Source organism: Fundulus heteroclitus, unplaced genomic scaffold (assembly GCF_011125445.2).
Source record: "Fundulus heteroclitus isolate FHET01 unplaced genomic scaffold, MU-UCD_Fhet_4.1 scaffold_118, whole genome shotgun sequence".
NCBI lineage: Eukaryota > Metazoa > Chordata > Actinopteri > Cyprinodontiformes > Fundulidae > Fundulus > Fundulus heteroclitus.
Window position 1 is genome coordinate 662,201 of NW_023396530.1, and position 14,018 is coordinate 676,218.

The 14,018-nt window shown below is 51.9% G+C and overlaps 1 protein-coding gene across 1 annotated transcript in view; it reads left to right on the plus strand.

Annotated features, from left to right (window-relative positions):
* Positions 1-13,807, plus strand: part of LOC118558270 (beta/gamma crystallin domain-containing protein 2-like) — a gene marked incomplete at its 3' end in the record, with an annotated part of 30,263 nt that extends 16,456 nt beyond the window's left edge. The window contains 16 exon segments of the mRNA XM_036128776.1: positions 1,553-2,406; positions 2,453-2,607; positions 3,002-3,790; positions 5,748-5,795; positions 8,913-9,031; positions 10,228-10,447; positions 10,810-10,949; positions 11,022-11,148; positions 11,220-11,255; positions 11,329-11,468; positions 11,545-11,572; positions 11,574-11,672; positions 11,816-11,970; positions 12,046-12,172; positions 12,249-12,281; positions 13,694-13,807. Of these exon segments, the coding sequence (XP_035984669.1) occupies positions 1,553-2,406; positions 2,453-2,607; positions 3,002-3,790; positions 5,748-5,795; positions 8,913-9,031; positions 10,228-10,447; positions 10,810-10,949; positions 11,022-11,148; positions 11,220-11,255; positions 11,329-11,468; positions 11,545-11,572; positions 11,574-11,672; positions 11,816-11,970; positions 12,046-12,172; positions 12,249-12,281; positions 13,694-13,807 (3,184 nt within the window).
* Between the last annotated feature and the right edge of the window lie 211 nt (positions 13,808-14,018).

The following is a 14,018-nucleotide window of genomic DNA, read 5'->3' on the forward strand; positions in this document are numbered from 1 at the left end:
CCTTCAGCTAATTTGCATATAGACTCAGAGCACAGCTGCATTTAGACGTCAGCTGAAGGAATGAAGCTCCAGGCGACTGCTGAGCTGGTTCCCACACCTGAACATATCATCACACGGGGAGGAACGAAGCAGCTGAAACGCTTGGTTCCTCAGCCTCAGAAGGAACATTAAAGCTCCTGTTCAGCCGTGGTGGGAACATTTCAGTGGTGGCGGAGCTGAAGCTGGGCCTCCGGGAGGGCCGGGATGCTCGGCTGTGTCTGTAAAGTGTCTCTGTTCAGAGAAGCAGGATCTACAGAGAGCAACGCTAGCTTAGGGTCCGTTAACGAGCTGCTGGGTAGCTCAGCGCGCCTCCAGGTGGATGGGACCCCTAATAATCTGGGGCTGAATACCAAAAAGCTGGGCTTTACTTAGGTTCCTGTGGTAAAACCTGGAATTTAGGTGCGATTAAAAAAAAAACTATCTCCAGGATTTAAAGCACCTTAAAACTAGATCCTGTTTCTTAATAATATGCATGAAGGCCTTTTGGCCCAGAGGTGTCCAGCTGGGTGGAGGTGAGGCAGTAAGTTCAGGTTAAGAACGTGAAGGCCACCTGCTCCTGTGGAGCAGCAGCTGGGTGTAGTTGGCTTTAAAGCCACCAGATGGCAGCATTTAGTGTTGATGAGCCGCAGTACTAGACTAAAAATAAGAAAAACTGCTTTTAAATGAGTGCATTTGATTTGAGCTGCAAGTTTAACTGATCTGCTGATGGAATAAGAGTTTTTTTTGCGGTTAAAATGAGAACAGCTCATCTCCATCATCTCATTTCCAGTGAAGTATATCTGATTATCTTATTTTAGGAGTCTAAGCACTCCTTCCATTGATCATCTCATTTACCTGTGAGGACAGATGCACTCATTTCAAGAACATGAAACAGCAGCTTGATGCTTCAGCTGCTTGGACGGTGAGAAGGTATTCAGAGCCACACCTGCTCCACATTCCTCCTCAGAGTCAGATGAAGGTGAAGCCAGACTTCAGAGCTTTTTCCACGTTGTCCTGGAACGTCTCCTGCCTCTGTGACGTCCTCATGTCCTCTCCTCTGAGGACACCTGACGATCTCTGGTCTGAATGCTAAGCTAATAAAGTGCTAGCCTGAAAATCGATAGATCAGACTCCACTGGTCCAACTCGCTCTGGAGGCGAGACGGAGCCGCTGTCATGGCCCACGGCACCAGAACTGTCAGATTTCATGAGTGACATCACAAAATGTTTGGAACAAAAGGCCAAACTGGTTCAGAATGAAGACGCAGTCAGGGACGTTCTAAGGTTCTGCTGCTGTTCTGTGGACCCTGTGTGCTCTGAGCGTTCTGGTTCTGTTGATCTAATCGACCCACCCAGCATTCTTGCTCTGGGCGACGTAGGGAATGTTTGTTGATGGAAGTGGTTCTGAACTCTGGGTCAGAACTTCCTGGTTAGTTTTCATGTTGGCGTCCTTCAGCTGCCTGACCCAATCAGGACCCTGAGCCTGATCATGTGACCGCTGTTTCATCACCTCCTGTCTCTCTGTGTCCCCACAGCTTCCAGCATTCAGGACCAGGACCAGAACCAGAACCGGATGACAGGATGAATTCAGGCTTCAGCAGCCTGAGCACCACCCTGAAGAACTCCTCTCCTCCCAGGGAGGAGGAACCTAAATCCCGTTTCCACAAAGTGTCGCTGGTTGCCACTGAAACCAGCAGCAGGACCGAGGAGCCCGACCCAGAAGCGGAGTACAAGTGGAAGAACCGTTTTCAGGGCCTGACCCAGTACAACTCCAGCAGGTCCCTCCTCCCGGACTCCTCCTCCTCCTCCTCCTCCTCCTCCTCCTCGGCTCCCAGCAGCCTGACGGACGGCTCTGTGTATCTGAGCCCTGCTGGAGCTGGGGAGTGGAGGCGGAGCCTGCAGGAGGAGGAGGAGGAGCCAGCTGCTCCCGCATGTGAAGAGGAGGAACGGCTGAAAGGAGAGACAGAGTGGAGAAGGTCTGAGTGGGAGCAGGAGCAGCACTCCGTGTCCTCCAGGAGCACCGACGACGACGACTCCCTCTTCACCGGAGTCTTCAGGGCCACCCTGGTGGATCTGGTCTCTGATCCTGCACCTGCCCTGCCTCCCCCCTGCTCCCCTGAAGCAGACTCCCCCTTAAACGACATGGACAACCTGATGGACACCCTGAAGAGCATGGGGCCCTCTCAGAGGCCCAGGAGCACAGGCCCCCGCGCTGCCCCCCCTGCGCTGGTCTCCTCCCTGCCCCCCATCAAGGAAGACCTGGTGAGCCCCATCACCACCGACCTGGCCCCCTCCCTCAGCGCCCCCTCCCTCAGCACCCCCTCCCTCAGCACCCCCTCCCTCAGCACCCCCTCCCTCAGCACCCCCTCCCTCAGCGCCCCCTCCCTCAGCGCCCCCTCCCTCAGCACCCCCTCTTTCAGCACCCCCTCCCTCAGCGCCCCCCTCCCTCAGCGCCCCCTCCCTCAGCGCCCCCTCCCAGGGGCCACAGGAGCCCCAGAAGCCGCTCTACGCGCTGCCGGCTGACCTGGGCCTCAACAAGAACCCCATCAGGGACAAGATGTCCCCGCTGGAGCTGATGAAGAAGAGCCAGGTAACGCACACACGTCAGCCGAGCAGGACGGAGACTGGGTCCGGTTCTGGACCGGGTCCGGTCTAGTTCAGTTCCGGGTTTAGTCCCGGTCTGGTCCAGGCTAATTGCTGGTGTCTTAGATTCAGCCTGATTTTGTGAACTGTGAGTTCTGACAGCAGCTGCTGCATCAGGACCGTTTGGACGGGTCACCAGAACCCAGATCCAGAACCCAGATTCAGGAACTGATCCAGGAACTGATCCAGGAACTGATCCAGGAACTCCAATTGATTTTGGTTCCTGGATCTTTAAAGTGAAACAAAATTCAGTTGTTAGAAAGTGAAATGTTCTGTTTAGTTTTCTTCTACTAACCTGAATCTGCGGCTCGGTTCTCTAACTCTGACCTCGTCCTCCTCAGGAACCCGCCTCCTCTCTGGCTAACGGAACCGGGCCCCCTCCGTCTCCCTCCACCAGCTCTCGCCTCGACAGCAGCTTGCTCTTCAAAAACTACCGCTCCTCATTCTCGGACCAGAAGCTGGAAAACGGGAGCGCCAACCGGCCCCTGGCCCGCGCCCTCTCCCTGCCGGAGACCGGGCCCTCAGCCATGAGACTGAGTGAGCCTGGGGACGTGGGGCCCAGCAGGGACGCAAAGGGGTCCCGTCTGGAGCGTCTCTCCTTCCTCATCAACTCCTCATCGAGCTCCCAGAACGGAGCCGGGGACTCCAGCCCAGGGGCCCGGACCAGCTGGCTGTCCTCCCTGTCCCCCACCTCCAACGGCCCCACCAGCCTGGTCAGCCGCAGGGACCCCATCGACCTGCAACGGCCCCTCACCGACTTGGAGCCGGGGGTCCTGCAGAGGAGCCTCAGCTGTGAGGGCCCGCCACAGATGCCCCAGTTCAGAAGTGTCCTGGATGGCCCCCAGTTCAGCGGCGTGCAGGGAGGCCCCCAGTTCAGCGGCGTGCAGGGAGGCCCCCAGTTCAGCGGCGTGCAGGGAGGCCCCCAGTTCAGCAGCGTGCAGGGAGGCCCCCAGTTCAGCGGCGTGCAGGGAGGCCCCCAGTTCAGCGGCGTGCAGGGAGGCCCCCAGTTCAGCAGCGTGCAGGGAGGCCCCCAGTTCAGCGGCGTGCAGGGAGGCCCCCAGTTCCAGAGCCAACGGGATGAACCAGACTTTAGCCTGATGTCCAAGTACCGAGCCTTCCCAGACGCCTATGTGAGTACAGCAACATGCATGCACGTAGGGGCGTGCACGTAGGGGCGTGCATGTAGGGGCGTGCACGTAGGGGCGTGCATGTAGGGGTGTGCACGTGAATGTCTGCCGGTCAGCAGCAGGACTCTAGTTCTGAAACCGTTTATCTGCAGAAACTCATTAAACTGAAAATAGGACAAAAACGTGTGGATGGGATAAAAGCCGTTCAGAACCAGATGTGCTGCCGTGTGAAAATGATTTCTCTCTGCAGAGTTTCTGATGCATTTATTGAGTTTCTCTGGTGCTGAACAGAAATAGAAACTGGTTCCAGAAGCTGCAGACCAAACATCTCTGAGCGTGGCAGGTGTAATTAGGCAGCAGAGGCGTGTCAGCGTGTGGCTCACACGTCTGCACACGTTCTGCTGCTCTGTCTGCGGGCCCAGGAGGGAATTAGCTGATCCAAATGATTTAAACTGCCAGAACCAGCACCGCCATCTTTACCCATTCTGATTGGTGAATGGAGGAGGAGATGTGCAGCAGCTGGAGGTTCTGCTCCAGAACCACTGGCTTCATTTGCCAGGCCCAGACCTCTGAGACCACAGCAAACTGCAGCTGACCTCAGACAGGAGGTTCTGACCCGTCCTGAGGGAATAGAACCCTGAGCTCCTTTATCAGCTGCAGGGAGGACCAGGCTGGACCTTTCTGAGCTGGTGCTGAACAGAACAAGATCCAAAGCAGAAATGGGTTGGTGAGGTTCTGCTCAGTTTTACCAGGAAATCATTAAACCAGCTGCATGACCATCAGAACCTCGTCTGTAACTGGAGCAGAACTCCAGAGGAACCCAGAGATGCTGCAGCGGTTCTGAAGCCGCGGTGTGAGCAGCTTTATCTGCAGAGGCTGGATCAGAATGTAAAGCAGCTGTTCTGCTGGAGCAGAACCTCTTAGATAAATATTGTGGCGGTCCACACCCACAGCAGCTATCTGCCTGTTGCTGCAGACGCAGCCGCGCCTCTCCTCAGCCTGACGCCGTGGAAGGCCTCATGATCCGCTTCCCTCCTGGATGGCACATTCTGCTGAAGCGGCACGTTTTCTGGCCGCAGGGAGGAAGGCTGGAACCATGCAGCTGTCTGTCTTCGTTCACGTCGTGTTCGCTCCGATGCGCTGATCCGTTTGGAGCTGATCCGTTTGGAGCTGACGCTCCCGGCAGAGTCAGAACACGCTGCAGAATGCAGTTGAAGCAGGCAGAGCTTTTGTGACTGGGGTCATGGGCTGAGAGCGAACACGTCTCTGACACCAGGAATGTGCCTGAACGTCTCAGTCAGCAGCTGGGATCAGAGGTTCCTACCAAAAACACCTGCTGCTGATCCTGGCTGACGGTCGGTTCCGGTTCCGCAGGAAGCTGCTGTACCAACAAACCTGAACCTGAACCGACCGCCTCCTGCAAACAACCAGCAACAGGCAGCGAACTCTAAGGGTTTGCTGAACGTCTGTGAAGCTGCTGGTAGAGCAGGAGGACATCATCAACCAGCACCAGCAGGTCACCTGGTGCTGGTTCATGAAGGTCCAATAAAAAAGCTGCAGACCTGCTTTAATGCCAGGAGGAGCTGCAGACCTTCTGGGACCCCCCAGCTGAAGACATGTCCACCTCTGCACTGCTTCCTGTCTGCAGACCTGATGAAGTCAGCAGTGAGAGTGGAAACTGGAGCCTCGCAGCCGGTGCTGCGTGGTCAGAAACCCGATCCGATCAGGTGTCTGAATCCGGGTCAGGTGATACCTGAGCCTCTCACCTGGACAAATCTGGCCCAGAACCCACGTGGTCCTGCTGCCTCCTCCAGCTGAGCTCCAGGAAAGCTGCAGCCCTTCTTCCTGCAGGGATGAAGGGGTTTTCATCACGGCTACACCAACAGAACCTGCGGGACCGGGTCAGAACCTGAGCTAATGTCTGGCAGCGTTACTGATGATGTTCTTTCTGTGTCTGCAGCTGACTAAGGAGAAGGAACACGGGAAGCTCAACCCTCGTCCAGGAAAGGTGAGTTCACCTGCAGCCGGTCCAAACAACTCCAGGCCATCAGAACATGGAGCGAGTTTAAGGCCGGTCCGTTTTAAAGAACAATGAAAAGTTAAATCAGTGGAAGCAGCAGGAGACGTTCTGTCCTATTTCCATCCACTAAAGATTCGGTCCAGCTTGAAGCAGCTGGTTCTGCTCAGCTGGACATGCTGTGTGCTTCAGATTCAATTAAAGTTTATTTCTATATCACCAATTCACATCACATCATCTCAAGGTTCTTTCTAAAGTCAGCCTCCATCAGATCCTCCAGGTTGGTGAGAAAGTTTCCTCTCTAAGGAAACCCAGCAGGTTGCATCAAGTCTCTCCAAGCAGCATTCACTCCTCCTGAAAGAGCGTAGAGCCACAGTGGACAGTCGTCTGCATTGTTGATGGCTTTGCAGCAATCCCTCATACTGAGCATGCATGAAGCGACAGTGGAGAGGAAAACTCCCCTTTAACAGGGAGGAGAACCTCCAGCAGAACCACAACCAGGCTCAGTGTGAACGCTCATCTGCCTCCACCCACTGGGGCTTAGAGAAGACAGAGCAGAGACACAACAGAAGCTCACATTGACCCAGGAGTACTTTCTATGGTAGATGGTAATAGAGGATGATCTGCCTCCCCTGATGATGTCACAGCTAACAGAACGCCAGACCAGGTGTACCTTCTATGAAGAGAGAAATAGACCCTGATGTCCTCCAGCAGCCTAAGCCTATAGCAGCATAACTATAGAGGTAGCTCAGGGTAACATGAGCCACTCTAACTATAAGCTTTGTCACAAAGGAAAATTTTAAGATCAGTCTTAAAAGTAGACGGGGTGTCTGCCTCACGGACCAAAACTGGGAGTTGGTTCCACAGGAGAGGAGCCTGATAGCTAAAGGATCTGCCTCCCATTCTACTTTTAGAGACTCTAGGAACCACCAGCAGACCTGCAGTCTGAGAGCAAAGTGCTCTGTTAGGAACATACGGGGTAATCAGAGCTCTGATATATGATGGAGCTTGATTATTAAGGGCTTTATACGTTAGAAGGAGAATTTTAAATTCTATTCTTGATTTAACAGGAAGCCAATGAAGGGAAGCTAAAATTGGAGAAATATGATCCCTCTTGTTGATTTTCATCAGAACTCTTGCTGCAGCATTTTGGATCAGCTGAAGACTTTGAACTGCATTTTGTGGAATTCCTGATAGTAAAGAATTACAATAGTCCAGCCTTGAAGTAACAAATGCATGGACCAGTTTTTCAGCATCACTCCTGGACAGAATGTTTCTAATTTTGGCGATATTCCTGAGGTGAAAAAAGGAAACTCTGGAAACCTGTTTAATATGAGATTTAAATGACATGTCTTGGTCAAAAATAACACCAAGATTTTTTACTTTATTACCAGAGGCCAAGTTAATGCCATCCAGATTAAGTGATTGATTAAGAAGTTTATTTTTTGAAGACTCTGGTCTAAAGATTACAACTTCTGTCTTGTCAGAATTTAAGTGCAGGAAATTTAAAGTCATCCAGCTTTTGATGTCATCAAGACATGACTGCAGTCGAAGTAACTGATTGGATTCATCAGGATTTATGGATAAATATAGCTGAGTATCATCAGCATAACAGTGGAAATTAATCCCATGCTGTCTGATAATTTTGCCAATCAGAAGCATATATATAGTAAAGAGAATTGGTCCAAGGACTGAACCCTGTGGTACTCCACAGGTGACCCTAGAGTTTGAGGAAGATTTATTATTAACATGAACAAACTGGAATCTGTCCGACAGATAAGATTTAAACCAGCCTAATGCTTTTCCCTTAATCCCTACAGTATGCTCAAGTCTTTGTAGGAGAATATTGTGATCAACTGTATCAAATGCAGCACTGAGATCTAACAGGACAAGTATAGACACAAGTCCATTATCTGAGGCCATGAGAATATCATTAGTGACCTTCACCAGAGCTGTTTCAGTGCTATGATGAGCTCTGAAGCCTGACTGAAACTCCTCAAGTAGGTCATTACTTTGTAAATGTTCACAAAGTTGATTAGCAACTACTTTCTCAAGAATTTTAGATAAGAAAAGAAGATTAGATATAGGTCTGTAATTTACCAACTCATCTTGATCAAGAGAAGGTTTCTTAAGTAAAGGTTTAATAACAGCTACTTTAAAAGCCTGTGGTACATATCCATTTACCAAGGATAGATTAATCATGTCTAAAATAGGACCACTGATCAGAGGGAATACCTCCTTAAACAACTTGGTTGGGATTGGGTCTAACATACAGGTAGAAGGTTTAGATAAAGCTAAAATTTTAGATAGCTCAGAAAGCTCTACTGCTTCTAAACAGTTCAGACACTGCGCAGGTTCTAAAGATTCCTCCAACGCTGCCTCACTTACTGAGGACGAGGTAATCATGTTTGGGAGGATGCCAATTATTTTATTTTTAATGAAATAAATTTTATTTATGAAGAATCCCATAAAATCATTAATGCTAAGGGAATGGATGAAAGGTCTCCACCACAGACCTGCTGCGTCCATCAGCGAGCTTCTGGCTGATATCCGACCGCTCTGCTGGGCAGAACTGGTGGAGTTCAGTTAAAAAAAAGTGGTTGGTGCGGCTTTTAATAACCAGTGTGGGGCCCTGGTTATTAAAGTTGCTCTTCATCAGAAGTTCTGGTTAAACCGACTCGTCTTCAGCAGAAAACCACAGTCCTCTCAGCCAAGACCTGTTCTTGTTTCCGTTATTAAACTGTCAGACCTGCTGGAGCACGCTGCCGCTGCCGCTACCGCTGCCACCCTGCCGCTGCCGCTCTGCCGCTGCCGCTGGTGGTGGAGGAGCTGTAGGTGGTGGAGGTGGAGGTGGTGGTTTGCTCGGTTCAGCAAAGCAGAGCGGGTCCAAATTCCTCCTCAGTGGTGCTAAAGACTCAGAGCAGGTATCATGAACACCTGACGGGAGGAACAGCAGGTCTGGGGGGGGGATTACTTTGCTCCACAGGGTTTAACTATTTTATTCTGAAAGTCCATCAGCAGCAAAGTGAAGTCTGTTTATTTATTAGGGTGGAGGTTGCTCCATCACCTCTGAAGGCTCCCCTGAACAACCTCTGCTCCTCTGAACAGATGTTCATCTTTGATCGGCCGGGGATGTGCGGTCAGAGGATGGAGATCCGCGGCGACGTCATTGACGCCACCGCCTGGGAGCTGCAGGACACCATCTCCATCAGGGTGGTGAGAGGAGGGTGAGCCGCTGCACTCAGGATCACACAGCTTCAGACATCTGGTTCTCTGCTGGAGACCTGGAGACCATCAGGAAGCTGCTGAGGACGAGGACCTGCAGGGCAGGACGGAGTGCTGGAGGCCAGGCTGGAGGCCAGGCTGCTCCATCAGGCTGCTCCATCAGGCTGCTCCACCAGGCTGCTCCATCAGGCTTCTGATGGAGCAGCCTGATGGAGCAGCCTGACCTCCAGCACAGATTTATTTATCTAGAAGCAGGTTTCCAGATGAACCGTGTTGGATGTAACTCTGCGGGGGTCGGTCTTCGGCCCAAAGCTGTTGATTCTGTACAGAAATGATTTTTTTCAGCCACACGTCAACTTTGCTGAAGAATTATTTATTAACTTTTATTAACTTATAGCTGTTGGTCGATCCATTAAACTCTGAATCCTACTTTTCAAATTTGACGCTGGCACAAAGAAATGTTTCAGCCTCTGAGATCTAGAAGCTGTTTTTCTATAGCGTCGATCTCTACGTAGAATATTCATCATTTCCTATGAATATTACTTATTACAGAGAAGCAGAGGTTCTGCCAGCTGGACGCTCAGGTCCAGACAGGTGTAGGGAGCTTTGGGCCGACTTGTAGCCTCCTGCAGGTTGGTTGGCTCCTGCAGGAGGCCGCAGAGATGATGCTCACTAATTAGAGCCTCTTCCTCGTTCCGCCGCACTTTTGGCTCGTGGATCTTTCCACAACATTCCAACATGCGAACACAGAAGAGCGGCACGCCTGGTTTCTGCTGAAGCGTGGGGGCGTGGCCAGGTGTTCCTGTCACTCAGGCGGCAGGTGAGCCGTGGAGGACCAGAACCACACCTGCAGCCTCGGGTTGTTAATGTTTGGTCCGGCTGCAGAGTGATGGCACCGATCCGACCTGTAAGGCTTGATTTTTCACGTCACCTGGCGCCTCAGAGGTCCTTCCTGGTCCTGTGAGGTCTGGTGTTGGTGGAAGACGTGAAAGTTTGAGGTGGAACCAGGACCCATACGGCCCATTTCCTCTAGAGCTGCCACACAAATCAGCCTGCAGACACTTTACAAGGAGGTTCCTCATGTCCTGGACCTCCAGTCAGAGCTTTTTAGGATCTCCTCCTGGTTCCTGGTCAGGTCCGGTTCTGAGATGCTCCAGACCCGATGTTCTAACCATCTCCTCTTCCTGGTCTCCTTCAGGTGGGTTCTTTACGAGAAGCCCAACTTCAAAGGGGAGAAGATCGCTCTAAATGAGGGCGACATCGAGCTCACCTGTCCCTTCAGCCCACCTGAGGAGCAGCTGCAGAACGGACACCAGGAGAACCAGGAGAACCAGGGGGACCAGGAGCAGGACGGTGAAACCACAGAGGAGAAGCCGAGCCGCAGGTTCATCATCGGCTCGGTGCGCAGAGCAGTCAGGGTGAGACGGCGTTCCTTAAACTCTTTCCACATGATGCTGCTGGCTTAGAGCGCCCTCTACTGGACATCCCCAGGTGTGTTGGAGGAGAACTCACCTGGGGATCTCCAGAACAGACTCTGAGGAAAGGTGGTTCCGTCCGTGGTCTCAGAATAATGGTTGATGATCACCAGAACCTGGTTCTAGTCCTGGTTCTCCTCCTGCTGCCAGTCTGGGCTGCAGTTGGAGCAGAAGAAGAGGTCCACTCCAGTCAGTTGGTTCCACTAGAACCTGGGTTCCTCCTCTGGTTCCTCTCAGCAGAAGCAGGGCTTCCCGCTGCTGGTGCCGGCGGTTCTCCCTCTGATGTTCTCCGTGTGGTTCCTCAGGACTACAGCGTTCCAGAGATCGCCCTCTTCCCGGAGGAGAACGCGGAGGGGAAGAAGGTGGTCTTCAGGGACACGTCTGAGGACGCCCGCATCTTCGGCTTCCCCATCAGGGCCAAGTCGGTCATCGTGAACGCCGGGCTGTGAGTGACCCTGAGAAGATGGAGCTCCGTCTGCAGAACTCCTCGCTCACGCCTCCTCTCTCTGCTCCTCAGCTGGCTGGTGTTCTCGCAGCCGTTCTTCCAGGGCGCCCAGCGGATCCTGGAGGTGGGGGGCTACACCAACCCTGCAGCCTGGGGGGTGGAGGAGCCCTACGTGGGCTCGCTGCATCCGCTCAAAGTGGTGAGTAGTGCTGCGGCACAAACCCTGGACCGACGAGCCCCGCCTCCTAAGCTTGTTTGGTTCTGTGACAGGGAGAACCTCGGGTGGAGAACATGAGGGAACCCAAGGTGAGAACCTGCAGCAGCGGCCGCTTTCATCTGGCAGCCGACCGGCGTCCTGACTCCTCCCGTCTGTCCTCAGATGGTGATCTACGAGAAGCCGTACTTCACCGGCAAGTCCAGGACCATCAGCTCCAACATGAGGGACTTCATGAGCCGCACCGACCGCCAGCAGAACCTCTTCATGCCCAAGCTGGGTTCCCTGAAGGTCCTGGGAGGAATGTGAGTTCTGCTCCCACTGAGGGTGTGGGTGACGCATCCTGGAGCTCCCATCAGCTCTGTGCTTCTCCCCCTGCAGCTGGGTGGGCTACGAGAAGGAGGGCTTCCCTTGGACACCAGTACCTCCTGGAGGAGGGGGAGTACCACGACTGGAGGGTGTGGGGGGGCTGCGACTCCGAGCTGCGCTCCGTCAGGATCATCCGGGCGGTAGGTTCCAGCGTTTTCTGTCAGAGACGGAGGAGAGACCCCCACGCTGAGACCTTCATCCTAAAGCCTGATGAGGAGCGGCTCAGATCTTAGCCATGAAGGTCCAGCTCAGACCACTGAACCCGTCCCCCCCCCGTTTCCAGGACCTGACGGAGCCGATGATGGTGATGTACGAGCAGCCCGAGGAGGAGGAGGGCGTGATGGAGGAGAACACCTTCGAGGTGACTGAGGCCATCCCTGACGTGGAGCTGTTCTCCTACAAGACCTCCACGCGCTCCATCCACGTCCTGAGCGGAGCGTAGGTTCTCCTCCGCCTCCAGGCACCGCCTCCAGGCGAGCCGGCCGCCGTCTCACCCTCTGCCTCCCCCCACAGGTGGGTGGCCTACTCGCATGTGGACTTCTCGGGGAACCAGTACATCCTGGAGAAAGGCTTCTACAGCAACTGTGCCGACTGGGGCTCTCAGGACACCCGGGTCTGCTCGGTGCAGCCCATCTTAGCGGTGAGGTGCAGTCAGCTGTTCAGCAGGCCGCCTGGTGAGGCTCAGCCGGGTTCACTCATACGCTGCTGTGTTTCAGGCCCCGCCAGAGACCCCCGGCCCCAGAGACCAGGTGAGTGCTGGGGTCCGTTTGGACCAGAACCAGGATGCTTTATCTCCTGTCACGCTGTTAAAACAGGAGCTCTGCAGACTTTCAGGTTCTCTCCAGTTAAATTTTACCTAAAGACGCTCAGAAAGAGTTTTATATTATGTTCATGACCACAGTTTAATGCTTCAGCGGCTTTTAAATAAAGCAAACGCTGCTTCTCCATCTCCTTAGCTGAGAACTTCTCCAGACAGGAAGCAGAGAAAAGTCCTGATGTTGAGGAGAAAACGCTCTTTGCTGGTCTATGAAACCAGGACAGATGAAAAACCTGATCAGAGGTTTAACGGGTTATTAAATCATTTCAACCCAACATCAAGCGAACAGAGCAGACTGGCCATGGGGCCATGGGGATGAAGCCACAGGGGAACATGTTGCTGCTTCACCAGCATGAAGCATCATGAGCTGCTCATCTAGAGATTAACGGATGATTAGCCGAGATGGAAAGCACTGGGAGCGCGGCTCAAAGTCCCAGCATGCATCACTCAGAAGAGCTGCTTCTGGAGGAAGGAGAATCAGGGACAATGTCCTCTGGATGGATGAGACCGGAGAAGATATATATATATATATATATATATATATATATATATATATATATATATATATATATATATATATGACCTGTCCAGGGTCTACCCTGCCTCTCGCCCAGTGAACGTTGGAGATAGGCACCAGCACCCCCCGCGACCCCATGAGGGATAAAGCGGTTTAGAAAATGGATGGATATATATATATATATATATATATATATATATATTGTCATAATAAAGGAACCATCGTGAACACGGTCTGAGGAGCTGCCTGAACAATCCTCTTCCTTCTCCTCCAGAGACGCTCCTTTACAAATACTTTAGATTTTTATTTAATTTATTCAGAGCAGAGGTTTTATAAGTTTAAGCTGGGAAACCTCTTGATGATTATTTAAATATAGTTTGGTTATTAGTAACTGGCTCAGTTCTGTCTGATGTTATTTAGATATTTTTCTTTTATTCGATGGGATCTTTTATTTTACCGTATTAATTGCAGTTTAATCTTAACACATTAAATCCACAGTTTTCTAATTTCTGTTGGGAATAAATTTGGCGATGGGGGGCCTTCTTTGGCTCGAGCTCCGGCCCCAGAAATATCTGCGACCGTCCCTGTAGAGCCGTGTTAAACTCTGCAGGAAGCACTAGAACCTCTGAAAGGTTCTTTGTTCCTTAATGTGAAATTCTCCCTGAAAGTCACACTTCTCACTGATTTTCAGATTGGAACGGTAACTCAGATTTTACCTTTTTAAATATGCATCTTTAAATGACAGAAGGATATGGGTGGGTAGTTTTTTTTATTTCGGGTTCTGGTAAATCTGCTCGTGTGAAGCTTTCAGTGGTCTTCCTCTCCAGATCATCCTGTACGCAGAGCCAGACTTCCAGGGCGAACGCCGCGTCTTCCACCACAGCCAGGCGGCGCTCTCTGACAAGTTCATCACCAAGTCGTGTCGAGTGGTGGAGAGGAAGGTGAGCAACCTGCCAGCATCTGCAGGAGTGGCGTTTAACGCGACACTCTGGTTCATCGCTGGTGAAGCAAAACTGAAAATACCATTTTTACTGTTTATAGCAGTCAGCTCTGATTATTTCTCCGATTTAATTAGTTAAAATCCACACAAAATCAAACATTGAATTGGAGAAACTGAAAAATACCAAAAAATCTAGAATTGACATCATTTAT